At 46.7% G+C, this 27,894-nt stretch overlaps 1 protein-coding gene across 3 annotated transcripts; it reads left to right on the forward strand.

The window, feature by feature from the left end:
* Positions 1-7,970: 7,970 nt before the first annotated feature.
* CBX7 (chromobox 7) lies at positions 7,971-26,056 on the forward strand. Of its 3 annotated transcripts, XR_011736329.1 has the most exons (7): positions 7,971-8,205; positions 9,591-9,634; positions 13,670-13,735; positions 16,151-16,217; positions 16,812-17,151; positions 19,028-19,653; positions 20,381-26,056. XR_011736329.1 is itself a non-coding variant. In XM_065840565.2 (6 exons), exons 1-6 carry the CDS (start codon positions 8,137-8,139, stop codon positions 19,174-19,176), a joined length of 735 nt encoding a protein of 244 aa, XP_065696637.1. In that variant the 5' UTR covers positions 7,971-8,136; the 3' UTR covers positions 19,177-26,056. The 3 variants fall into 3 exon arrangements, 2 of the variants coding, with proteins under 2 accessions (XP_065696637.1, XP_065696647.1); XM_065840565.2 differs by having other exon boundaries at positions 19,028-26,056; XM_065840575.2 differs by having other exon boundaries at positions 19,031-26,056.
* The last annotated feature ends 1,838 nt before the right edge of the window (positions 26,057-27,894 follow it).

The raw sequence follows: 27,894 nt of genomic DNA on the forward strand, positions 1-27,894 counted from the left end.
TGTGCCTTGGTAGAGCCAGGTTTTTGCAAGGACTGAGCCAGGCCTGGAATAACTGGCAGCACTGGAGGAGGGAGTTAAAATACTTCAACCAAATTGTTCAAGGGAAGCACTCCCGGATCTTACCTGCACGTTCACTGGCTTTGAAAACTTGTATAAACATTTACCCAAGGAAATGCCAAGGAAATCAAGGTGAGGAAGAAGGTGGCTGGGAGGACTGTAGAACACGGGTGCCTTCCCTACACCAGTTCAGCTCAGGACATTGCAGTGGAAGAGACACAACCTGAAACATGTTTGCTATCTTCTACTAAGTTAGAAGCATAGGAGGCTCCAGGCCCCCGGGCAAGTGCGGGGCATCACTGCCAGCCCCACAGCAGAGGCAGGAGGCATGGGCACAGCAGTAAGGTGCCCTCTCCTCAAAGAGCTCATGTCTCTCTCCAGATTACCAGCAGCATTTAAGGCACCTCCGCAGGCCACTGGAGAAAGAATGAGATTTTTGAGAGGACAGGCTCTGCTGTCTCCCGGTTCAGGGGAAAGCAGCTGCTCCACAGCGCTGCCCTTTGCAGTCAGGGTGGGTGGGTGGATGGCAGGTCCTTGGCGTGGGTTTTACCCCAAGGAGCTCCGGGCCCTCCTGTGCAGTTCCTGGAGACTTCAGGCCTGAGTAACTGTATCGGAAGTCATGATTGCTGCTGCTTTGCTTTTGCAATATCAGTACCTGTGTTCTTCCAGGATTTGTTAGGACAGCACGTTTCCCTAGGGAAAAGAAAAAAAAAAATGCAAATAGGGCAATAAAAAGTCTGAGCCTACAAACCCGCAGTCAGATCCGGAAGAGCCCTCTGGAAACTGCACTTGCTGTTGAAATCCTGGGCCTGTAGTGCCACCTAATGAACAAGTGCCATTCAGAGTTCACATGCATGCTCTTGCGTGCTGGGAAATCAGGTGAAGGGTTCGGTAGGGTGCTTCGTTCCTCTCTAATGCCTTTAGTATCTCTTCCAGGGCTCCAAAAATTACTTATTCGATCCTTGCACCCAGCCTTTAGGCAGCAGATAACAATAATCCTGTCCTGCAGACAAGTCACAGAGCAGCTTTTTGCCTAACCCAAATACACCAGAGAAATCAATAGTATTTGAGTAGCAAATTAGAGTAACTCCTTTCTCTGCATCACTTCTGGAAATGCTGCATCCAAGGGACAGAGCAGAGACACGGTGCAGTGTTGCAACCTGTGCCCTCCTCCTGGGACTCACCGGCTTGCTCCCCATGTACCACCAGTACCTTTCTGAGTGACAAGATATGAACTCTCATATTTTAAGAGGGAGTTTGGGCTCCATTTGATTGGTGAAGACAATGGTCAGGCATGAGAATCTGGCATGGCTCTAAAAAGAGATTCCCTCAGGATGAAACCAGCTGATGCTCAGTTTTTTCATAGGAAATTGTTGATGAGAAGGACAATGAACACCCCGCACAAAGCACGAGCTTGGTGCTGTTGGGACCAACTGCCTTCTCAGGCCCAGAGAGCAAGACACTGAGGTCCTGAGGTGCCTCCCAGGACTGCATTCAGGTTTCTGGACTCTGCTGTATAGGGCAAACCATCACCCAGGCAGGGAGCTGCCTGGAGGAAGCAGGCAGAAAATGTGCAAGTTCAGTCCTTCCCTGGAGCTAAGAAGTTAGGGCTGTGCATTCCTCCTCTGTCTTCCTCTTCTGTTGTCACCCGAGGTCAGGCACCCACTGAAGCAGAGGCCTCTTGTAAAGGTGCTGTCACAAAGCACAGCATAAAAGTGGTAGCCATGCGGCCACAGCATCCCTCCTCCTCCCCCTCGGAAAGTGGGAGGTCTGAGCTAAGCGTTCTCCTCAGCCTAGAGGTTCTGCAGCCCACCCTTTCCAGCAGCCCTGTCTGCTCTGCCCTGTGTGACCTGGCATAGCAGGGCATGGTTTCATGAGCTGCATCTGTGATACGAATGAAGACCATTTGCCAGCTCCTGCGTGCCAAGGGCACAACCCGGACTGGTCCTACCTTGAAGGGTGGGTGCCTGCTTCTGGCAACAAAGCAGGAGATCTGAACTCAAACACCAGTGACATCATAACCCGTGCAGATGCTGAACCCCTCAGCTAGATTTGCAAGACTCTCTGGCCCTCTACCTGGTTTTTAAGTATTTAAAAATTTTCAGGGTGGTTCGGGCATGAAGAAAGTGACCAATGCAACTCTGGTCCCTTTACAGAGGTAGAACAGGGGATGTACACCATCTCAAATGCAAATAGTCCTCTGTGAAAAGAAACATTTTCAGGGCTGGATGCTCTGCAGTCAGGAGATGCCACAAGAGGCTTGTACGTGAGGGTGGGAGTCTTTGGAAATTTTAAGCAACTGAACAGCTGAAGAAGTTTCTACAGAGAATGTGGGAGCTAAGGTTATTCAAAGACATATCATATGTCCACAGATGGGCAGGCTTTCACTAAAACAGCAAAACTCAGATTAGTTGAAACAACAAATCTCAATTTCATCGAAACCACAAATTATATATATATTAAAAACAAACAAATGAACAAACAAAACAAAAACACAAACAAAAAAATCACCACACAAAAGTACATATTTTCCCTTACCCACCCACAATTCTCATCTAGGCTTCAGAGCACTTGAACATTCTACTACAGTTTCCCACAGAGGAATTTATCTGAATTGTGTACTTTGTGTGCCAAATCAGTGCTCTTGCTGTGACACAGAAGTACCCAGCAGTCAAGGTAGCCCAGAGAAAAGGAAAATCATTCTCCAGCTAAGTGTTTATCTTGGGAAGCGGAGATGGGTGTTTCAGCACCTTCACTAGGACCTGTTTAGGTATTTCACCTGAGTCAGGCACCGGATAACATGTACACGCAGTCAGGGATCAGGACAGGGACAAAAATCTCCTCTTGCCCAAGAAGATTACCATGAAGATGAGATGTGTCACATCCATTACTTAGTCCAGTGAACTCTGAATTCATTTTGCACTGAGTGAGACATCTTCAGTGGCTGAATTTGTGCTCCCCTTGCTCCCGAGATAGATAATAATGTGGTGTTCAGGCAATCTCGCAGAAGATGGGATTTCACAACCCTGAAGAGAGAGGAGGGACTGGACCCTGATTGGCAGCACTGCTGGTGTGTGCTGTAACTATTGAGTTATTGTTTAACAGGTAAGAAAACAAGTTCTCTTCCAGCAGCATTTTCAAAGAAAAACAGTAGCTGCAACTTTCTGCACTGACCTTGTTCTGGGAAAATTGGGAAGAAACACCTGCCTACTGGTTCCCAGTCACACCTGGGTGTGAGCCATGGTACAGAGGAAAGCTGAGATGCCCACTAAGCTGAGGTGAAACTAAGGGCAAAGTGCCAGCTGTGCGGTGTTTAGAGGACCACAGTCTGGGATTCAGTACTCACCATTCTCTTTAGATGGTACTCCAGGTGCCTCAGATCTGTGCCCAAGGCACGGCCACAACGAAGGAGAAATGTGGGGTGCTCTGATCTAAAGAAGATGAAAGGCTGAATTAGACAACTCACATGTATGTCTTGTACAGAGAGGAGAAACCCTGTGCTGTGCAAAAAGGGTCTACAGAAGGAAGTTAAATGACCACAGAAGGTATTTTTCTTCATGGCAGACCCCAACCAGAGCTGTCAGAGGGACCTAAGCTTGGATCAGATGATCTTTCTTCTACACCCTGGGACTAGTTCCCTTGGCCAAAGCAAGAGGACTTCTGTGTTTGTTTTCCTTGTGTGTGTTGTGTAACCCCTGGAGGCACAGAAATACTTTGTGTGGGCGTTGTGGCTCACTGGCCATCCATCCACTGTTGGGAAATCCCTGTGCTGGGAGCAGATCAGAGCCAGGTGACAAACACACAGCAAAAGTGCGGCCTTAAACACTTTGCTTGCTGGCTGCTGTTGCAAGGCCTCTGCGTAAACCAAGGAGATGCCAGCTGGCCGAGGGCAGCTGCACTTCCATTAAAAGTACTAATCGATGTGGGCATACCAACAGTGTAGTTTTCTGATGCCAGTGGGTTTAACTGCACTGCTAGCCCATGCATCCTGCCTGTGCCTCAGCTCACTCCACTTGCTGAGCCAGCTCAGGGGTCCAGGGGGCTGCTTTCCAGTGCCCTTTTGCTGTCCTTTATTTCTGTGATGTGTTAGGAGGCCGCATACCGAAATCGTGATCTGCGTATAAAATGGACCTGCACTTGCAGAGCAACACAGTGAGTGCCATCTACTGATAATTAAACACACAGCACCGCAGAGAGAGAGGCCAGTTCCCTCACCAGTTTACTGATAGATGGCAAATGACGTCGGCAGTACGGCTCTTCATGGCTGTCAGCTCTCGTGACATTATGGAGTCGTGGCAGCACCATGCTCGTCAGCTGTCAAGGCTCGATTCTGCTGCAAGGTGGTTTCCTGAAGCTTCGTCAAGCAGCATTTCTTCAGGGATGTGCTGGGTTGTTTTGAAGCTATGCTGATCTCTGCTGCAGTCCTTTGGGAAAAAAAAAAAAAAAAAAAAAAAAAAGTTTGGCAGGATTAGGCTTTGTAGAATATAAATGACCATTAATAACTTTTTAGTGCTTGTATCAACTGGAAGCTGAACTGCTTAATCAGGCTAGTAGCAATTAAAATGATAATTTTTCTGTACTAGATTTTGCTTGCAATTTTTACTCAAGTCAAAACTCTTTGAAGTTAATTGGAATTTTGATTAAAGGCTCCTGGGTCTGGGTCTCTGAATTTGTACTAAGGAAGGTTCAATATTTGCTTTGGTTTTCTCCACGTTGAGTTCACTGCTACATATTGGTGTGACCATACAATTAGCTGTAACAAGAACAGCTCCAATAAAGATTTCTGTAATCTAGTTCTTGATACACTTTAGAAAACGTCTATTATCACAGAATGGCTTTTAAAGTACTGCTAAAACAGGCTGTAAGATCTTAAAAACTTGATTGCTTAAATTGTTTGTCTTAATTATTTCTAGTTCCTATAAATGGCTTAGTAACATTCACTTAATGGTAATTCAGAACTTCGGATGGGGAGGGAGGAAGGGAGAAGCTCTTGCTCTTCACCTTTAGGGTTCACGTTGTGGTTGTCAATGCAAAAAGAACCCTACTCAAATTACACTCTTACCACTAGCAGAAAGAAAAGTAACTGCCATGTAACAGCTTTTAAAAGTAACATTTTTGTCCAGAATGCTGGAAACAAGAACACCAAACAACAAACAACCTCTGCAAAAAACTGACCAGACCGAGTGAGACACTTTCTAGCATTTTCTGAAAAGGGAAAGCAGGCTGTGGCACTCAGAGCAGTTGCGGAACCAGGGGAGCATGGTTGTTCCGGCAGTTCTGGCTCACACAGGTTTCCCTGCAGCCAGTACAACCGCACAGGAGAACATCCCCTGCTCCGTGCAGAATGGAGGACTTGCACGCAAAAAATCCCTCAGCAAACAAGGAATACATATTTTTGCTTTGTCGTGGAATTTGCTCAGAACTTTACCACATGCTGATGTCATCTCACAGGACAGATTTCGTCACTCATCCTTCCAGGCAAAGGAGTGTCGTTTTTTTTTTAAAGCTGTGACATAACTGATGCAAATATTGCTTAAACTTCGTTTGAGACAGTTACTGACATGAGAAAATCACAGAATCTCACAGAATCACACAGAATCACAGAATGTAAGGGATTGGAAGGGACCTCAAAAGATCATCTAGTCCAATCGCCCTGCTGGAGCAGGAACACCTAGATGAGGTTACACAGGAAGGCGTCCAGGTGGGTTTTGAATGTCTCCAGAGTAGGAGACTCCACAACCCCCCTGGGCAGCCTGTTCCAACCTCCTGTGTTCCAACTTGTATCCATTACCCCTTGTCCTATCATTGGTTGTCACCGAGAAGAGCCTGACTCCATCCTCATGACACTCACCCTTTATATATCTGTAAACATGAATAAGGTCACCCCTCAGTCTCCTCTTCTCCAAGCTAAAGAGACCCAGCTCCCTCAGCCTTTCCTCATAAGCAAGATGCTCCACTCCCTCAATCATCTTTGTTGCCCTGCGCTGGACTCTCTCCAGCAGTTCCCTGTCCTTCTTGAACTGAGGGACACAATATTCCAGGTGTGGTCTCACCAGGGCAGAGTAGAGGGGAAGGAGAACCTCTCTCAACCTACTAACCACTCCCCTTCTAACACACCCCAGGATGTCATTTGCCCTCCTGGCCACAAGGGCACAGTGCTGGCTCATGGTCATCCTGCTGTCCACCAGGACCCCCAGGTCCCTTTCCCCTGCACTGCTCTCTAACAGGTCATTCCCCAACCTATACTGGAACCTGGGGTGGTGGGAGAGCAGAAAGAAAGAGGGGAATAAGCAGGCAGAAATTCCACTGGGGATATAGAGCATGTAGGTTCTTGCTGCAGACCTCTGTTTATAAGAAGAGTATTATAACTTGAGATCAAAAGGCAGGTTGATTCATTTTGAAAATTCCTCTAGCATTCATTAACAAAGTTTCTTTCATCTGGAAAAAAAAGATCCTCGACCTTAAAAAGACATATTAAATAACAAGTTGTAAATATCCTATGGTAAGAAATGCAACAGTTTATCAATAATGGATTCATCTGCAAGTTTGTTGTGACTGTGTGATTTATTTATTTCTTTTAGTTTATCCTAAGGTGGTCATTGGAGCACAATTTCTTCCATTTTTCAGTTTGGCAGCGCAGTAATCGGATTCAAGTGCAAGGAAAGGGATTACAAACAGTTCATTGCAATTCAGAGAAATGTTCTGTTCTTCTTTTGTCTCTGCTTCTTCTGAAGGTCTTAATTTTGAGAAACAAAGTAATTTTATCTCCAACATTTTTCTTTATTCCCTCTAAACATAGAAACATAATATAAGAAAGGAAGGATTCAAAAGATCAAAGCTTTATTATTATTTTGCAATACAACAAACTTGAATATTCAAGGGCTACGCTGCTATAGAACCAAAACTGTGTTACAAACTGCTAGGTCTGCTTAATGGTTAGCCCAACAGTCCCAATTCCCAACAGTGAACTTTGAGTTCTTAAACGGCTGCAGTAAGAATAAAGCATGTGCTGCACCCACAGCTAGGAACTGGGCACGTTGTGTGAAAATCAACATTTTTGTATTAAATTACTAATACTAACATGCTCGCATTGCAGACTCCTGTTTATATAATATTTGCCATTTGTACAGTAAGGTTTATTCCATCTCAGACTTCACATACAAATCCAGCAATGACCAGTCTCAGTGGAGGAGCAACTCAGCACGCTTGTGGGAGGAAAGGTAGCTACACGTATGGAAATAAGTCCTTGCTCTGATGAAAAAATGCTCTAGGAGGCTTTTAAAAATAATCTGTAATTTAGTGTAGTGGTTGGAAAGCAAAAGCAGGTTTCTGCATACCAGGCTGGTGCGCAGAGGAGCCTGGACGCTTGGGTGCTGAAAGCCTGCTCACCATGTGCCTATTATGTTTTCTCTTGCCTTACTCAAGAAAGCCTTGGCCACCTTCTGTTTCAAGGTGTCAAACAGCTACGTGTGTGTGCTGTGCCCATGAAACCCCTTAGCACTTCCCGACGAGGCGGCAGAAGCGGGACAGCCGAGCCGCACCGTGCTCCTCCTGCTCCCACACTCCGTCACCTGCCGGTTTCCCACCCGTCGCCCACGACACGCGATCGCCGAGGGCCATTCCTGCGGGACACACTCGGAAACGCTTCGTGTCAGCCAGAGACCGCGCGGGCGGTGGGCACAGGCTCCTCACGGTGCTCCCCACGCAAGCGCCGGGGTGTTGGGAACCGACGGCTCCTCCTGTGAGGCAAGCGAGGGCCCAGCGGGAGCCTGTCCCCCGGAGAGGGGAGGCCGAGTGCCGGCCGCGGGGTGAGGCGGAGCGACCCCTCCGGCGGTTCCCGCCCAACCCGCACCGCGCTCCGCCCCCCCGCGCGCGCCGGGGAAAACGTTGCGCAGGTTCTAAAGCGGGGCGGGGGGAGGGGAGGGGGCGTGTGTGTGGGAGCGACGGGTAACGGCCGCCAGCGGGTAACGGCCACCGCCGCGCGAAGCAGGCCCCGCCGCCCACCGCCTTGCGACAGCCAGCTCCCCCGGCCGCGGGGCCGCCGGTGGCCGGCGCCAGCGCCGCTGTCCCGCCCGCTGCATGGAGCTGTCGGCCATCGGGGAGCAGGTGTTCGCGGTGGAAAGCATCCGCAAGAAGCGCGTGCGGAAGGTGGGCTGCGGCGGGGCGGGCCCCCCCGGGGAGGGGGCGCTCACCGGGACACCCTCCCGCCCTCCCTGCCTTGCACGAGCGTGGCGGGCAGGGGGCGTGGTGGGCGCGCGCGTGGTCCTCCTGCCTTCTTTCCCCGCGCGGACGGCGGGGTAGGGGCGGCACCGGCACCTGCCTGGGGCCGGCGGGCGGGGGACACGCGTGTTGGCGGGAGTTGCTCGTGAGGTGGGTGGGTGGGTGCGTTCGTGCTTCCAGGGTCTCCGCGGGGGAGGTTCTGGGGCAGCCTGGACAGGGAGAGGGTGTCACTGCTGAGGGGTTTCAGTTTCTGCAGAGTCAGTGCTGCTGACAACAAACTGGACAGCCCGAATCCAGAGGGGGTTTGCGAGATTTGGCGGCCCAGCCTAGTGACTCAGTTTCCCCAGCGGTGAAAGTGCTCTCCGTCCCCACAGGGTGTTATGAGGATTAACCTGTAAACAAGCAGAGTGTAGAGATCCTTTGGCGGAAAGTTCCTTATAGGGGCAGTGTTTTCAAACATTGGGAAGCTGGTGAGCCCCCCATGAGGAAAAGAAAAACAGTTCTCTGGCTCAAGTACCCGAGTGCTTTGCTTGCTGTGCTGTCCTGTAAATGTGTCTGCAGCTGCAATAGCGGCACTTCGAGGTGTGATCCTCCTGCAGGGATGAAGGCCTCTACCATGCTTTGGGAAGCGCTTATTAAAGATTTTAACAGTTGTGCACACTGCTCATGGAGCCCTTGAGCATGGTTTCTAATCACTATGCTTATGTTTGCTTTTTATTTTTCTTTTTAAATCTTGTACTTAGAGTGAACAAATAAATGGATAACTGAACTTCAGCTATGAGCTCCTGTTTGCTTAGGTAGAAAGGTTGAGTGACTATGATGGATAGAACAGTATTTGAGTAAAGCGTGTAGCAGCTGGAAGGGAACATGCCAAAGAGATGCTTCGTAGGTTCTGAAATATTGTATTTCTTCTCTCTGCTTAAAAAAATTTCTCTGACACTTGCTCCTGGCATACATCTCTTTTTCACGTTTATGCCTGCTGACTCCTTGTAGGATTGCCTGTAAATGAAGGAATAGTTGCAGTCTTGCTCTCCAGTTGGCTTCTGGGGTTCTGCCTGCTAGGCTTCTGCAAAGGCGTGCTCCCAAGCTGATGGCAGTTCAAGCATGCTTAAATACCGCTGTGTGCCCGTTTTCTGGGGAAAAAGGTATAGCAAGTGTAGTTGAATGAGGAAGTAGGTTTGTTTTGAAAATAAACTAATGGGAAATAGGCTTTTCAGTTGCAGAGTTTAGTCCTGTTGACTGGTTGCATATTATGGTAGTCCATATTTGGTTGCAGAGTTTACCTGTTGTCGTCTTTATTTTTTCACCTTTAGGGCAAAGTAGAATACCTGGTGAAGTGGAAAGGATGGCCTCCAAAGTAAGTTGTGCTTTATTTGTCTTTTTTCCTCTAAATATTTGGTAGTAGTTTACACTGTTTGCTCTGCAACTGAGCAATTCATTTTAGTGGGTAATCTCTTGTGCCTCATTCCAGCAACGATAAACAAAAACAAAGCCACAAACCAAAACCAAACCTATTTCCGGACTGGCAGCTGAGTGATACAAACTGTGTGCCAGTCTATTCTGACTGTTTTTTGCCACCACTGAAGTATTCCACTGAGATGCTTTCTAGGTACCTATGTTTGTAGTTTCATTATGAGTTCAACAAGGAGCCCTGACTTCCGAACTTGGAAGGGCTCCTGCTTTTTTGAGTTGGCATCAAGAGCACCCCCACTTTGTTTTTAGAGCTATAGACAGTCTTTAGAAATAGAAAACAAGTTGATGGTCATGTCGTCTTGTCCTGCTGCTTCCCCCATACAATTTGCAAATGGAGAGGGACAATGTTTCAGTTTTATTGATTGTAGCCAAATGCTGGTGATCTTTGTCACTTGGAAATTACAGCCATGCCTTCATTTCCTTGTCTGAAACCGTCTGTTATTTTGAGGGCCTTTTCTGCTTTCACTTTGATTGCTATGTTGAAAAAAGGAAAAAAAAAAAAATTGCAGCATTGCTGTCTACTGTTTACAGATACTTCTCGTGTTAAAATACAGCTGCCTCTGAAGAAGAGTGATTGCTCTGTGCATAAACAATCTGTAAAATGCTTTGAGATTAAAAGGATTAGGTAACTGGAGAATATTACTGCTAGCTAGCAGCATAGTAGAACAGCCTCCTGGCCAACCCATATGAGGTGCTGTCTTTGCTTTTCTGTTTGGAACTGCATGTGTGTACATACACAATGTGTGTGGGTACAACGACATTACACATGCAATTGCACTGTGTGTTGCTAAGCAAAAGGGGGCTACTTTTATGGGTTCATACTTGCAGTTGCAAAGCAAGGCCTGCTAGGATGGTCCTGTCAGATCGTACCTGGTGTCCAAGAAGCTGAAATGTGTTCCTGCATGCCTAATCCTCATGCTTAATCCTTGTGTTTGTAGGGCGTGTGTGAATAAAAGCAGCTTCCCCTCGCTGGTGGTGATGGTGGGAAAGGGTGACTTTGTTCTTCATTATAAATTCCGCTGTCACAGTGTCATCTTGTGCACTTGTTGAGCACGAGTTGCCATATAGTGTGGGTCAGTTCTTGGACTCCTTCAGCCTTCTAAGTAGCCAAGCCTAATTTAATCGCTGGTAGATGTTGGGAAATGTATTCATAGTCTGTAAGGCACCATCCCCCTTTTGGCCAGAATACTCATGTTTATCCCGTTCTCCTTTGAGCAAATGCATTGAGGTCCTTCTCTTGTAGAGTCACTTGCTAAGAAGGTGGGCTGAGGCATGGCATAATGTTTCTTTGGACAGAGCAGCCCATATTTTTACTGCTGCCTCTCCAAGCCCTGCACCTTGAAACTCTGGGGAGCCAGAAACTCTTTTTGGAAATTAAAAACACAACCTTCTGCCCAGGGAGCAAGGGGATGTCAGGGTTCCCTTCTTTTGATGCTGTGACATGTCTATATACCTTCCCTCTTCCCTCAAACTCCAAATCTGAAAAGCACTGATTTTTTTTTTTTTTTCTCCCCTCTCCATTTTAACTGTTCATTCAGTGGTTTGAGTTGCTTAAGACCAGGATGGTATGAGCACTGAAGTAGCTTTCATCCTGCTAGCAGTCTCTGTTCCTTGTTTCTAAACATACACATGCCTGTGATGGCATGCAGCACCACAAGCTGTTTGCATCTTTGTCTTCCAGTATATTCTGTTTCCTCATCCCAGGTCCCGTTTCTCTTAAATCCCATCCCCAACCTTGTCGCATTGCTCTTTGTAATCCTGTGCCAGTTACCTCACCATTCCTATTAGAGGCTTCATGGAAGTGAACAAGGATAAGTCAGTTGTTTGCTGCTTTCCCAAATAATTAGTATTTTACTCTTTTTTTTTTTTCCTTTTTAATAAAAAAATTATTGTTATGCCCTGCACCTCATATTTCTGGATTCTACTGCAGTCAAGAAATGGAGGAGTTACAATCTGATTCCAGCTACAAGCTTGTTTACAACTTGTATTGGAGTTAAGAGGGGAGGGGGAAGAGGAGGAGTAGGAGGAGGGGGAAGGAAGATCATATGATCTATGTTTTCCAGAGTGCCTGCTCTCTGCAGTTCTGCTGCAGCCTGGGCTGTGTGTACCCGTATATATAGCTCTGCGTGTGTGCGCGCGCGTGGCAAACTGAACCATGTTTTTTTATACGCAGTGTTTTGCCACTGCAGTGAAGCCAGAAATTGAGCTGCAGAGAAAAGGGCAACACCTACCAGTTTTTAAAAAAAGTAAATCCCCTTTCTTCTCCTGCCCATGAAAAGAAAGCCAGTGTCTTTTTTTTCTCCCTTGTGTTATTATTTTTCTTAAATTTATAGAATGACTGCCAGAATCCCTGCAGCTGGGAGGAAACCTTCCTCTGTTCAAAGAGCCTCTTGGCTTTGGCAGCTCAGAGCCAGGTTGCTGCAGGAGGTTTGAGCAAAGGAGAGAGAGGGATCAGCTGGTTATAAAGATGTCTGTTCTTAACTCTCTGATGTACAGTGTACCTTGGGATATCTGAATTTCATATTTTTGTTTTTCTCTTCTGTAAAAGAATTGTACTCCATTTCTAGACCCATTCTTCAGGAACTCTCTTATATTTCAGTAATATTCTTCTATCTAATGGAGAAAGGAAAGCAAAAAGCACTTCCAAACCACCTTCCCTGTGTACATACATGCATGTATCATGTGCCCTCATCTACAGCCTGTGCTTCATTCAGAAATGTAAACATCCTAAAATGCTTTCCCCTTTTTTAAAGTCACTGATTCAAATGTATTCTTGCCCACCTGCATGTGGCTTCTCTCTGGCTCTCCTCCCCAGGGTTGCAAGGAGCTCTGCCTCCAGGCCCTGGACTTCACATTCCAGAAAAATTAATGTTCTGAGGAATTAGTGGTTTCAGACTTGCTTTTTTTCCTTTGAGTTTGCATGGTAGAGACATGCTGCTCACCTTTTCTGGGCAAACATAACCCCTTAGAAGCAAACATGCCATGAGGACCACCTTGTGATCCTTTCAGATAGGAGGTTTTGGCTGCTTCTCCCTGGTATTAAGTGCAGCTGTGCCCTTTGAGAACTGGTTTTAGTGTTGCCTGCTGGGTGAGTTCAGTCCTTTCCTGAGTATCTGACTCTTGTCACAGCTGTCTGGCAATGGAGGGAAAGTAAGCAGAGTGACACTGTTCACAGGCTACTTTGAGAGCATCAAGCTTCTTTTGAGTAGTTTTGGTAGCCCTCACCACAACGCAGATGTGTTCCTCCTGCGCTGATGCAGAAATACTGATGACCTCTGCTAGACAGAAATAACCTGCAGGGGGAGTTGAGCAAGGGGAGGAATAGTTGGAAAGCGGCCATCAACTTGCCTCAGGGCCCAGGTCTAAGCATGTTTAGTTGAATGTCATCAGTGGAGAGAAATTAAACTCTTCTTAAATGAATACTTTCAGCTCCAGTGATTAGAGGTAATTAATAATGCAGGTGAGAGAGCGTACTTACTCTTCGAGCACTCTAAATTAAGAGAGACCTATTTTTCAGAGAGCTGTATCAGATCAAGTGTAATTGTTCCATGGGGTTCACTGAATCTGAGGGAGTGCTGCAGATGAGACCTGTTTAGGCATTGACTTAAAATCAGTTTGTGAATGTCTGCACAGGATTTGCAAACAGCATGGAGGGGGCCCTGGGGAGGAAAGTCTTCCCTGTTTCCTACAAAGAGCTGCTTGACGCTTGGCCCTGCCTGTTTTGGGAAGGGGAGGTGGTGTATGCGGGAAGTTGGGGAGGGAATGACTGGGATTCCTCAGAGCTCTCGCAATGTTGTGACAGGCCCCACCAACCCTTGTGAAGACAGTATCCAGGGCTGCAGCACACTGGTAGCAGGCCTGCAGAGAGAATGTTTCATTAAAGTATTGTTTACTTTATATTTCTTATGTTTTTCTTCAGATACAGCACATGGGAGCCAGAGGATCATATCTTGGACCCTCGCCTGGTAGTGGCTTACGAAGAAAAGTAAGGGTGCATGTTCTTTCTCTCCCTGGATACAGGGAAAGGAAATAGGATCTTTATTTCATAGTGTGCATATAGTGCCCCTGTTGCCCTACTTTGACCAAAGATGAAATGTATAGCAATGAATCCTGCTTGATCTCTGTACGCTGGTGTTGGCTGAGGTGGACAAGACAGGGTTAAAGCAGCTTTTATTGGTACTGTTCAGGAAATGAGGCAAAGAACAAGCAACACCGACCCACAGAGCAATCAGTCTCAGGCTCTATTCTGGTCCAGAGCTGGACTGGAGTGATCTGAGGTGATAAGTTTCTCTAACCCATCATTGTTCAGCTGAGTCAGGAAAATTCCCTTATTGCAAGGCTTTCACTCCTACAAAAAGCAATTCTGGGATGTTTTCTTAGCCCACGCTGGTCACCATTGGGTTTTAATGAAGGAAAGCTCAAATGGAAGAGGAGATTTTATAGATCATGGAAGGAGGAGCTGGCCACTTGGGAAGAATATAAGGCTGTTGTCAGAGGGTGTGGGGAAGCAACTAGGAAAGCTAAGGCCTCCTTAGAATTAAACCTGGCGAAAGGGGTCAAAGACAGCAGAAAGAGCTTTTTTAAATACGTGGCATATAAAACTAACACCAGAGGCAATGTAGGACCACTGATGAACGAGGTGGGTGCCCTGGTGACAGAAGATACAGAGAAGGCAGAGTTACTGAATGCCTTCTTTGTCTCTGTCTACTCTGCCAGAAGCTGTCCTGAGGAATCCTGTACCCCTGAGGCCCCAGAGAAAGGCGGCACAATGGAGGAGTTTGCCTCACTTGATGAGGACTGGGTTAGGGAGCAATTAAGCAATCTGGACATCCATAAATCCATGGGTACAGATGGGATGCACCCGCGGGTGCTGAGGGAGCTGGCTGAGGTTGTTGCTACACCACTCTCCATCATCTTTGCCAAGTCTTAGGAAATGGGAGAGGTGCGTGAGGACTGGAGGAAAGCAAATGTCACTCCAGTCTTCAAAAAGGGCAAGAAGGAGGAACTGGGTAACTATAGACCAGTCAGCCTCACCTCCATGCCTGGGAAACTGATGGAACAACTTATCCTTGGTGCCATCGCAAGGCATATCAAGGATAAGAGGGTCATTAGGGGCAGTCAACATGGCTTCACCAAGGGAAGTCCTGCTTGACCAACCTCATAGCCTTTTATGAGGACATAACAAGGTGGATAGATGATGGCAGAGCGGTGGATGTGGTCTACCTTGACTTCAGTAAAGCATTTGACACAGTCTCCCACAGCATCCTCACGGAAGAAGCCAGAGAGTCGTGGTCAATGGGGTGGAGTCCAGTTGGAGGCCTCTATCTAGTGGAGTGCCTCAGGGGTCAGTACTAGGACCAGTATTATTCAATATATTCATCAATGATTTGGACGAGGGAATAGAGTGCACTATCAGCAAGTTTGCTGATGACACCAAGCTGGGAGGAGTGACTGACACGCCAGAAGGCTGTGCCGCCATCCAGCGAGACCTGGGCAGGCTGGAGAGTTGGGGAGCGAAAAATTTAATGAAATATAACAAGGGAAAATGTAGAGTCTTGCATTTGGGTAGGAACAACCCCAAGTTCCAGTATAAGTTGGGGAATGACCTGTTAGAGAGCTGTGTAGGGGAAAGGGACCTGGGGGTCCTGGTGGACAGCAGGATGACCATGAGGCACCACTGGGCCCTTGTGGCCAAGAAGGCCAATGGCATCCTGGGGTGTGTTAGAAGGGGAGTGGTTAGTAGGTTGAGAGAGGTTCTCCTTACCCTCTACTCTGCCCTGGCGAGACCGCATCTGGAATATTGTGTTCAGTTCTGGGCCCCTCAGTTCAAGAAGGACAGGGAACTGCTGGAGAGAGTCCAGCGCAGGGCAACGAAGATGATTAAGGGAGTGGAGCATCTTGCTTATGAGGAAAGGCTGAGGGAGCTGGGTCTCTTTAGCTTGGAGAAGAGGAGACTGAGGGGTGACCTTATTAATGTTTATATATTTATAAAGGGTGAGTGTCACGAGGATGGAGCCAGGCTCTTCTTGGTGACAACCAACGGTAGGACAAGGGGCAGTGGATTCAAACTGGAACACAAGAGGTTCCACTTAAATTTGAGAAGAAACTTCTTCTCGGTGAGGGTAACAGAGCACTGGAACAGGCTGCCCAGGGGGGTGGTAGAGTCTCCTCCTCTGGAGAGATTCAAAACCTGCCTGGACCCGTTCCTGTGTAGCCTCATCTAGGTGTTCCTGCTCTGGCAGGGGGACTGGACTAGATGATCTTTTGAGGTCCCTTCCAGTCCCTTACATTCTGTGATTCTGTGAAATGAGGGAGTTGTGCTGCAAAAGGCAGAAAGTCTTGAGTAGGTTTTGTGCTGCAGTATTTAGTACTCAGTTTGATCTGTGTTCCCCTTTTACAGGGAAGAGAGAGACCGTGCATCAGGGTACAGGAAAAGAGGCCCCAAACCAAAGCGTCTCCTACTGCAGGTAGCCTCTTGCTCTTCTATGTGTTTCTAATTTGTTAGCTGCTGTGCTGCTCCTCTGCCCACAGAGAGGTAGAAACTGTCGATTCGCTGTTGCGTGGACAAAATTAGAGGTAACAAGCTAACACAACAACATGAAATCAGTGAGTAGGCAGATAGTGTTAACCTATTAGCTGAAGAGCGAGATAACTTGTCTTTAAAATGGCAAACCAAAAAGCAACAGGTCTGTCTTTCTGAACTAGGATTTTATAAACTCTGGGCTTGGGTGGTTGCAGGTTACCTGATTTGTGTGCTCTTTTAATTTCATGTTAGGCTTGGACTTTCCATCATGTTAAAAACAGCCACTGGTCGGATGCAGAGTTCCAGCACACTTTGAATTGCCAAGCTAAGCAGCCAATCCTAGCAAGCACATATTAGGAAGAGTTTAGATGACAGTACAAGAGGTGAGAAGAACAGTGTTGTAGAAACAGCACAACTTATCCTAGCTCATCTAGATGTTTGGGGACTTGAACAAAGAGTAGTTTCCTGGCTCCCAAATGGGACCCGACTGTATTATCAGATTTCCACTCTGAGCCTTGCTGCGTTCATGTCTTGACAGCGGCTGTATGGCATGGACTTGAGGAGCGCCCACAAGGGAAAGGACAAGCTTTGTTTCTCGCTTGCGCGGAGGTTTGGAGGAGGAGACAATAGCCTGCCAGGGGCCAAGCCAGGACAGGCAGAGTTCTCAGAGAAGACTGGAGGATCAGTCCTGCCATTCTCTCTTCGGAAGCAACGCAAAAATCAGAAGTATCTGCGACTGTCAAGGAAGAAGTTCCCCCGCATGGCGAGCCTGGAGAGCCGAAACTGCAGGCATGACTTCTTCCTGAATGATACAGTGGGTTTAGAGGGCAGCCAGGGCTCTGAGGACTGGGAGGCCATGCAGCACACCAGCAAAGAAGGTAAGGCCAGAGATCCCTTGGCTTTGAAGTTCTGGGACATGTGAAGGATGCTCTGCATGCTTCCTCCTTGTTTGCTTCATCCTGGGATCATGGTTTAGGTTGGGTCCTCAGAGCAGCTCTCACTGGCTCACGTGGCCCTCTTGTCTGCAAGTTCCTTTCTTGTTTGGATGAATAGCATAGATTAACCTATTTTTTTGGTGCTGTTGCCTCTCTGTAGTTTTATATCAGTGATGCCTCTTTCAGCAAACTTGCAGAAGATACTGCAAGTTACTCTACTCTCAGTTTCCTCCCAGCAGAGGTGACATGCAGGTGTGGTAGTGATGAACTCTGCCTCTGTCCACATATCCGCACATGTTCTGCTTGCTGCTCTGCTAAAAGGAGTTTGGCTGGCAGTGAACAAGCTCAGATCCCACCACTCCTCATAGTGCTCCTCTGGGGAGCACACAGGAATGTCGCTAGGAACTCAGAGTGCATTCTTCTGTCCTCTCCTTCCCTTTCCTCTCCACACCACCCATCCTCTAGTTACTTGCTTATGGAGCTATGTGAGAGGGGGATGAGAGAGATGAGCTAAGGATGGTAACTCCTGCCTGATCCCACTGGGTACGCAGTATGGCTGTAGGCATGAGAGATGTCCAAGCACATTTGGCATTTTGGGGAGGGATACTAGCATCTTCTGCAGGAGGTCTGTGGGATGTGCTTGCTGCTCTGAGTTACCAGGGAAACTCTGTCCCTGCATTATTAAAGCTTCTGAAGGCGTAGCTTTCCTGAGGAGTGGAAAACTGGGGTTTGTGTGGCTTGTAGTAGCTAAGGGAATCCTGTTACTCCTTGCTAGGAGCAGCTGTTAGCCAGGCAGGATTAGGCAGGATTTTGGAGAGAAGGCTGGGAATCAAAGCTATCCCTTAGTTTCTGAGAGGGATTCAAACAGCACCCAAAATCCAGCAAGGCAGCAACTGGGCTAGCACAGAGGAACCTGATGTTGCATTTGGCAATGGGCAACTGTGTAGAGCTGTTCACTCCTCGAATCACTGGGCTTTGGGATTGGAAGAGTGCCAGAAAGTACACTTTTAAGGGGCCCTTGTTCCTTGCCTAGGTTGGGACAACAAGGTATTGTAGTACAGGTGTACTGACAGGAAAAGGGTATGCTTTCCGTCCTCATTCTGTGTATTTTTGTGGTGGTCTCTGGGAGCTGGAGGGAAGTGAGGGACTAATAATTATTTTTGCAGTGAGAAAGTACAGGGATGCTTGGATTTCTTGTGTGGAGCAATCTGTGAGCAAAGGAAAGGTATGAGAAAGGGAGAGCAGCCTCTCCGTGAAGCAGTATTGATGGATTTTTGACAGAATTGCGCCCAGGCTGTGTTGCACATGCAGTATGAGGAAGACCGTTCATTTTGGATCCCTTTGACCCCCATAGAAGTATCTGAAGAGCATGTGTAAGAGTGTGTGATTTTTGACTTTTCAGCAGGGTAGAGCGTTTAAAAGCAGGTGAGATCACACCTGGGTGGATGTGCTTTGTTGACACAGAGCTAAATTAGGGGCTAAGATGGGGTGAGAGGTGTCGGGGAATTGTGGATGGTTAGATGAGCTGGGTTGTGTTACAGGGTCTTTTGACCTCTATGTAGTCTGCTGCAATGCTGGTCTGTGTTTGGACACCTTTGCTACTCTTTCATTTTCACATTATTCCCTGCAGTGATCCTCCATTTTCTTAGAGCCTCTGAGGGGAGGGCTTGCCCATGCTCTCTCTTGCCATGTATGTGCAGACTCAGTACAAGCTGATTTCACCTACCTTTTTTCAGAAAGGAGGCCCCTTTTCCATCCTTTCCTTCCTCCTTCTCCCTCACTGTCACTAACATGCTCTTGTCTGCCTCTCCTTCTGCAGCAGATGTGGATGGCAGTCTCCCTTGGATTCCCACTGTGCCCCCCAGCGAAGTGACAGTGACAGACATCACTGCAAACTCCATTACCGTCACTTTCAGAGAAGCACAAGTGGCTGAGGGCTTCTTCCGAGACCGGAGCGCGGCGTTCTGAATCTCCATTTTCAGTGCTCCCCAAAACCAGTACTTTTAGGGTGGGGCTAGGGGGAAGGGTTATTTTACCCTGAAGAAAAAAAAAATCCAAAATGTCTCCTCTTAAAATGTTTACAGAAACCTTTTTTCTTTTTTTTCCTTTTTCCCCTTTCAGATACGCAAAAAAAAAAAAAAAAAAAAGCAGTGTAGGGGGTGTGTGTTTGTCATTGCTTTGTCCATCTGAAAAACTGATGTCCCTTTCTCTGGCAAAGACTCCCCTCCTAGATGTGAAAGCAGCAAGCTGAACAATCTGCCTTTTATCCTGTTAAGTGGTGGCAGCTGCATTTGTGGGGAGAGGGCATGTGGAGGTGGAAAGAGAGCTGGATCTCTAGCCTGCCGCCTTGCTCTGCAACTGATATCCCTTGGATAAAGATTATTCTCTGTGCATTGCTCTTCCCACCTTCCTCCTCCCTCTCTTCCTGCAGCAGTGAGAGGTGATGTATCCTACCTGTGTAGATAACTCCAGCCTGTTAAGACTTTCTCTCCAGTACTGTTTTCCCTGTGGCCTGCTGTCAGGACATCAGAACTGTCTTTGCATGTCTGTGGTTAACTCAGTCTTTGCAGCATGGGTCTGTATAGACAGCAGAGGTTTCTCCCTTTGTTTGTTGATCATGTGGAAAGACTGAAATGCATCTCTGAAATCTAGATTGGCGACATAAATTCAATTTGCCCTCATTAAATGCTCAGAAATGCAGCGCAGTCGAGACATACCGTTCTGTGTATGCTAAACAGGATTTCTAGTCTTGGCTGAGCTGTGTAAGGAATGTGTTATGGAAAGTGGGGTGTTCTTAGCCTTAGCCAAATTCAGTATTAATAACAAATGCTGCCCTGAATCTCTGGTAATAAGTTGGTTGAAAACTGACTCCTCTCCCCTGGGAGGAGAGGCTAAGAGGACAACCAAAGCATTGCCTGGCACTGCAAAGATATCCAGGATACTGGCACAGGCCCAGGACACAGGAATTGGACAGAACTGAGCTAGAAATGGACCTTTGATTAGCAGCAAATTCTGTTCTTGGATCCCATTGAGAGATCCAAGGTAAACAACGTGTGGGGAAGGCATGTATTAGATTTGAGGAGGGTTAAAAAAAATCTTAAATCTTAGCAATGAGAATTCTTGGATTGTACTGCCCAAGTAACATTTTTCCGTGACTCCAGTCTCCTCACAGTATCTGTGATCCTGTACTACTTACTGATGGGAACTTCCCCTTGGAAGGCTTAAAAATCTTTGCCAAGGAAAGTGGTATGTATTTCAATAGACCCTGCCTGATCTTGCACTTAAAATGCCTTGTGCTGGACTGCCTGTGACACTTTGAGGTTTTTGAAGAATTGCTGTATTTTGATTTGGTAGTTTAGCATAGCATCTGTTCTTGCACATGCATGTTCTCTTCCATATTTTTAAAAGCAAATTTTATTTAAATAACTTTAATTTTTAAATATAGACCTTTTCCTATGGAAAGCAAGAAAAGTAAGCTACAGTTTAAGGTGGGAACTGCAGGACAGAGTGCTGCAGGGTAACATTGGCTACTGTTATTACTGTCCTTAAATCCTTTGTTTCCTCACACCACCTGAAGCATCTCATATCTGCTGTCTTAATTCTATATGAAGCTACGAGCCTTTTGAGCTCTGAGCTAAAGACACTTCAGTGTGTTTCTTTGAAGGGCTTAGCTGCTGGCCTGCAGAATTTGGGAGCTCTGGGACATCTGGTCCTCCACACATCTGCTTTTTGCCAAGTGCTTGGCCTGCCCCTGTGGTTTCTAAAAGCAGGTTTTACTTCAGATAGGGTATGGCAGCTCAGTGTAGACTTAGGATTTCCCTTTCCATCGCAGAGAGCTGTTTGATCAGGCCTGTCTTCTACTGTGTCACAACAGTTTCGGGACCACTGGGAAGATCTTGAATTTCTGGACTAGCCTTTTGTCTCCCAAATAACTGCCAAAGAAGTTTTATTATGGAGAAATCTGAGAGGGTGAGAAGTGGAAGCTGAGGGGGGAATTATGTGGTGGGAGGAAGAGTGAGTGGGAAAGAAGCTTGCAATAGCTAGCAAGGGCAAATTGATGAGGTAAGCATACAGGCTCCGGATGTTTGTTGAATGTGGGTGTCCAGAGCGAGGCTTCTGTATCTGGAGTTGCACCCTCTTTTGCAGGATGTGGGGTCAGACTGTGTTGTCATCATCACTCCCCCACACACACCCACATACCCTTTCTACCCAACATTTGCCAAATCTGAATACCTGCATCTTTCTTTGGGTGTGAGCAGTGGATGTACCACATATCTGGGTCTGCTCTTGAGGGTTGTAGCAGGTCAGGTAGTTCTGGTTGCAGAAGTACAATATTTTAGCTTTTTTTTTTAAAGTCTTGAATTCCAGCTCATCCTGCTAAATCTTCTTGGCATTTATAGAATCTGGTTTCTTTATTCTAATGCATTACTGTCGCCTTTGTCCTGTCTTTACCTCAGTGTACAAATACACCAAAAAAAGCTTCCTGTTTACCAAAGTTCCTGGCTTTGGCGAACATTGGAAGTAATACCAATCCTGCAGCAGGAAAGAGCTTGTCCTAATAAACTGGATTTCCATCCTCTGCTTTTCTCGCCACTCACCAGCTGAGACTTCTCAATGTTTGTTTTGGCATTTCTCTTTAAACATATTTTCTTCCTCTTGCAGTAGAGTTTTCAGAGACCTGTGTTTGTCTTTCAAAGAGGATCCACCCACAGCTTCATATCTTAATCATTTTTTGGATGAATCTAGCATGCGTTCTGCTGGTGACTAATCATCTCGCTACACGAAGTGTTGAACAAAGTACCTGGCTACCATGCTGCTTTGCGTACAGGTCAATGAGGAGTTAACCCTTATCAGGTTAAGATGCAACAAGTTGCATGTGCGTGGGTTTGGTTTTGTGTGTGTGTGAGGAGGAGTTTGTGGTAGGAAACTAAGCAGTTACTGTGTTGGAGTGGACTTTTTTTGACGTTCATGAATTCTTGCTCATGTTAAAGATCTTTTTGAAAAGATTTTTCTCTTAATCTTTTTAAAATGTGGCTCCGTTCCATATCATCTGGTGACATATCATAAACTTCCATGGTAGAGCTGGTCCTCATGGACTTTAAAATGAGCTTTATTCCACTTCTGCAGGTGTAGAGATGTATGACGGTTTTACTTGTAATGGCAAGAGAGGTTGTCTGGGTTTACTTGTCTCTTCTCCCCCACACCATCCATCTGCCAGTTCAACCCAAAATCTGAAAATTGAGTTGGGACCTCTTGGACGAACATATCATGAAAATCAGATGCTGTGCTCAGAGTTTTGTTAAGCATTCCGTTTGATTAGAAGAGCCAGAATAGCATCCAGCTGAAGCTGAGTTTAATAATTCTATTTAAAGCACAAGCCAAGAATAGAAATGGGTTAACTCTCCCATACCTCGTTTGGCTCCATGGCTGTAAACAAGAAAAACAAACTTCAGCCAGTGGAAATTACTGAACTGTATGCAAGAAACAAACTTGAAGAAGAGCTGTTCTAATAGTGATTTTTAGAACTGTTTCCATGTGAGAATTTACCAGCCACGTTTTGGGGACGGAAAAATTTTATTTTGTAGATCTTCTCACAGTGATCTCACTGTATATGATATGACAGAACTGAGGGGCTTCATGAGATTGGGAAACCTTTATTGTTAATGCTGTCTTAAAAAAAAAAAAAAAAGGAAAGGACTGCCTCTGTTCCTGGATGGTTATAAACTAGATGTTATTGTACTGATACATGTGATACCTTGGAACAGCAAGTTTTAACACATAGTAGTGGCATTAAGTAGCCTTTTAGCTCCTGCATGCTCCTTATTGTCTTGCATTTGCTTGGGGGCCCTTCTGCTTGTGAAGTCAGACCAAGGTGGTTTTGGTTTTTGTTTTGTTTTTCTTTTTCAAGCAAGGCCAGGATATTATTGTGAGAACACCCAAAAGCAGTTCCATTTGCCAAAATAAACCCAAATTTGTTAGTGAATTGACCCTTGCTTATGTTGGAGCCTCAGACAGAAAGAAGCTTATTGAGAAATGAGTGGCTTTTTTTGTTGTTGTTAGTGTTGTGAAACTGTCCGGAATTGTTCTTCTGGTGTTTTGTGACTGAATGTATAAAATTGTTTGTTCACCTCACAGGGGGCCCTTGGCCCCAGTGCTGTTTCCTGCTGTATGCCAGCTAGTGCTGTTTGATGGTTTCACTGGAACAGAGAAGGGAGGCCTCACACAGGTCAAAAAATAGGCAGGGTAGCTCATGCAGGACCCTCGGTGGTAGCCACAACAGAGGCCAGGGTGTGGAAGGCAGTGGCAAGAGTTGTCAGCCACATCCATGTATTTAAGCAAAGCTAAATCTACCACCACCTCTCCACCCCTTCCTCTCCTCTCAAACTTTAGGTTTGTGCTTTCTGAATTAGGCAAAGTACAAAAACCTGATTTTCTAAATCTAACTGGTATCTACCCATCTTCTGTTCCTCCCTTGCTTACCTGTAGCCTAGGAAGAAGGAGGCAGTGAGCCTTTCTAGAAAAATAGTAGGGGCAGCTGCCTCAGAGTTGCTGTGGCAAGGTGGCTGAGGACAGGCTTTTGGGTGCGGTTGAGAGAGAAGGCATGTTAGAAGTGCAGAGAACTTGTGAAGCTGGTCCCTTGCATCAGTGGGTGGATGCCCCTTGGAGTTGAGTGGGCCCTGTGAAGAGGAGGTGGTCAGTGCTGCATTTATGTAGCTGTCTTTTATCATTTGTGAAAGCAAAGGAGATGCGTACATTGACACCTTGCATAGGGTGACTTCTACGTGGAAATGTATAGCATTAGCACATAAAGGTAGAGGGAGTATGTCACTTTTGCCATGCTTGTCATAAAACAGTTGTTCCCAAGGGCATGGTAAATTTGTTTTGAGACAATAGCTTATGATCAAGAGACCTTGTTGTCCTCTGCCTGCTGAACTTGCTGTCCTCATACAGAGTGAACCTTCTGGGTGTCGAACCACCTGGATTCCACCCAAGCAGTTGGTCAAGATGGGAAGGCTTACAAAACAGCCCCAGGACAATTGGAAGGAGAGAGAAGCAATCACTTAAAAATCAATTCAGACTCTTCAAATCCTTTCCTTTAACAAGCGCTTCTTGGAGTGATGACCCCTTTTTCTCTTCCAGTTCTCTTTCCCTTGCACTCTTAAATTTTTAAAGTATAGTGGCTTATCAGGGAGCAGTGGGAGATGATCCCTAGTTAACTGTGTGTTGTAGAGAGGAGCAGAGCTCAGTGGGAGCATGTAATGGCTGAGCCGGGGGAGATGGATTGCTATCAAGTTGGTATGGGGTAGAAGCTTTGCTGCTGAGGTTGTTTCCATCTGCCGTGGGCTGCTCTGCAAGGATGCTGGGGGTTCTGGTCTGAGAGTGCCAGACGGGTATTGAAGGGGAGAGCTCGTAAGATGGTTTGGAACCTCTGTCACAACTTATGTCGTTACTGGGGTAGCGGAGTTTTGACTAGGAGGGAGATTTTGCAGAAGGAGGAGGTGGAAAGCCTTTTTTATTATTATTATTTTTTTAACCAGAAAATGTAGTGTCAGCACAAAGAAGCTTTTTGCAAATCTGTCAAAATGTTAAGCAGCTTTTTTTTTTGCTTTTAAATCTGAAGTATATTTTGAAGCACTTTGGAAATGCAAAGCACTAGGAGTGCTAAGTACTCCTTATCGTCTGTCTAAAAGTGGCATTTGAAAAGCAAAAGATGTATCTGTTTCAGGATGCTGGCTGCTCCTTATCATTTTTCCAGAGCTGCCACCCAGCCCTTTGCCTCCCTCCCATGGCTGAAGAGGAGGGCATTCTGGCCGTGCCAAGGAAAGGAGGGCTCCCTCAGGGAGGAGAGGAGACCTGCAAAGTCCCTTGCTTGCTTCAGGGTGCAGGTCGCCTTCCTCCCTCCCCACCTCCTTTGTCTGAGGAAAGGGAAAAATGAAGCTGAGTTTCAATTTGAGTGATCCTAGTCTGGAACTATGATCACTTCTTCTAGCTCTGGAGACATCTTTTTAGAGTTTCCTGTCTGAAAAATTGCACCTTATTAGCTTATTTGAGGAACAGGGAGATATCTGCAGGGGGCGGGGTGAGGAAGGGAGGGTGAACCAGGAGCTGTCTTCAGTACCTCCTGGATTTTTCCAGAGGCCATTTTCCTCACCCCATCTCCAACAGAATGGCAGCAAAAGAACTAAAATGATTTAGATGGCGCTTTTGTTCTCAAAAACTCAGAAACCTTTTGAGCAGGCTGAGAGAAGAGTCTTTTTTCCTCACCTAGCCAGCTCTACAGCTGTGGGAACCCCAGTCCTCTTGCTGGGTTTTCAGCACCAATCTTTCCCCTTGGTGTATGCACATCGTTAGGATTGTTTTGCACACCGGCTCATCTGATTTGGTATGCTTCCTTTCTGTTGGAAGGGAAATGGAGGATGGGGTCAGTTAGAGGGGAGAGTCCTCCATGATTTTTGTTGTTATCTCTTCAGTTGCTGCTGTTGTTCCTGTCAGCACGCTAGAGTATCTGAGTCTTTGCACACAGAAAGCTTCCTTTTGCACAGAATGAGCTTCTAGCTTTTGTACAGACTAACTGAATGTATTTGGGGAGTGGGGGGAAACGGGGAGTAAACCAATTCCAAACAAACCAATTGGAATATAAATGCCTTTTCTGAGCGAGTATGTGCTGTAAAAGGAGATTGTAATAGCAAAGGGAGGGCAGGTTCAAGTATAACTTGACACAAAGTGTGGTTTTATTTTTGTACTGATATGGATAAGAGACTGTACAGCATCTATTTATTTAGATGATTTATGTGGTAAATGTTGCAAACAACATTATTAAAATATTAAATATGAGAACTGACATTTACCTTATGGTCTTTTCGTGTGGTCATTTACTTCCCCTTGCTTTAATTCTACAGCTGAATTGTTTTCCACTGGTCGCTTCTGTTGGTATAAACATGCAGCGTGGCTGGAAAAGGAATGGAAAATGTGTGTGTGTGCATGCGTGAGAAACGATCAGTTAAGAAGGATCGATGGAGAATGAAGCCTGCAAAAGGCTGTTTCTGACATTACTCATTACTTCGATTTGAGGAGATTAGGTTTTTACTAATTTTTAACCCACTGGGCTAGGGCTGTACAGAGGTGACCTGGGGACAGTTGTTCTTTGATGGATTAGAATTTGAAGAGGAGGGCAGTGATGGCAGGGTGACTGCTGCTCTGCATTAGGGAGTTCTTGACATCCTAGCACAATGCTGCCGTGCCAGGACAGCTCTTCTGGAGTGCTGGTGTGCCCCAAATCCTGTGTCTCTGGGAAGAGAAAATCTGAGCCAAGGCCTGGGCTGCAAAACATGTTCTACACTGGTTGCCAGTGTGGAAGCCTGCTCTCCTCCAAGCCAAAGCCTCCAGTGGGTTGGCCTGCAGGGATTTCAATGAGCTCCCCAGGAGCCCAGCACTTCCTGAGTGAAGTTGAGCCCCTGATTCACTGCTGCTCATGAGGAGTTGGCTGAGGAGCCTCAATCCTGGGATTGCGGATATTCCATGGAGAGAATCCCAAAGGGCCATTTAGTCTGTGTTGGTCTAAACCGTGGTCCCTCAAGGTGTGTGCCTCTCCATCTCCTGTGGAGGGGAGGCTAGCCATTAATTGAGGTACATCAGCAAGCAAATGGGGCTAAGATGTCTTCAGTGGATGTAACGTGAGGGTCAGACCTGTGTCCAAATGCAGCTATGACATCAACTACAAAAATGTATCAAGCGAAAGTGGGAGGAAATGGGGTGAGTTTCCTGAGTCAGTCATGGCTCAAGGTAGCATGGTTAGGTCTTGCCCGCATTACCAAAGTGCAGTCAGTGTGTTTTCCCAGAGCCAGGGAGGCTGGATTTCAATGATGGCATTGGAGCAGGACTCCAGCCAGACACTTATTTTCTGGCAGCAGCTAGTGAGTCAGGTGAAGTTGTAAGAAACTGCAGTGCAGTGTTACGGGAAAGCCTATGCTGGAGATTGTTTCTTCCTACCCCTGCCAATGCTGCAGAGACTGGCTGTCACTAGAAACTCACAAGAGCCTGTCCTTGTGTATGCATGTGTTGCTTGGATTAAAGGTTAATCTGGATAGTACTTCTCTTTTTTTAATAATCTGTTGCTGTGCTGCCCTCTGATCCATGCAGTGCTGCTGGCTTGCCTCACACAGCTCTCCTGAGACGATGCCTGAGAACACAGTCACTCAGCTGTGCCACAGGACGAGCCCCTGGGGCCCTGCTATGGTAGGCAGCACCCAAGAGGGGAAACGGCACAGTTTGGGCAGCTCAGTGTTCCTGAGAGTCATGGAGCAAAACACAGTGTGTGTGGCCCCTAGGATGGCGAGTGCTGCCAGGAACCTGGCAGTCACCTCCTGTCTGTTCAGTGCCACTCAACTCCCCTGCTCTTGGTCCTTCTCTTCCCAGCATTTTGTTCTCCAGGTGACTGTTTTTAAAGTGAAGATGGAAGAAACCTGGGGCTCATGTAATCACCCTGATCCAGGGGCAGCCTGGGTGGCTGTGTCTGCTTTGCGAACTTCATAGGCAGGCCCCAGGGCTATCGTAAGTATCACTGTGGTGTGGGCACTGCATGAACCCCATGGCCTTTCTCTTCTCTCTGCAAGCTGGAAGGGTGGTTGTTCTGGCCACTGCTTGGGTCGTGCTGAGCCACCCATAACTGCTGCATGAGGATGGACA

This window comes from Patagioenas fasciata, chromosome 1 (genome assembly GCF_037038585.1).
Source record: "Patagioenas fasciata isolate bPatFas1 chromosome 1, bPatFas1.hap1, whole genome shotgun sequence".
NCBI classification, from domain to species: Eukaryota; Metazoa; Chordata; class Aves; order Columbiformes; family Columbidae; genus Patagioenas; species Patagioenas fasciata.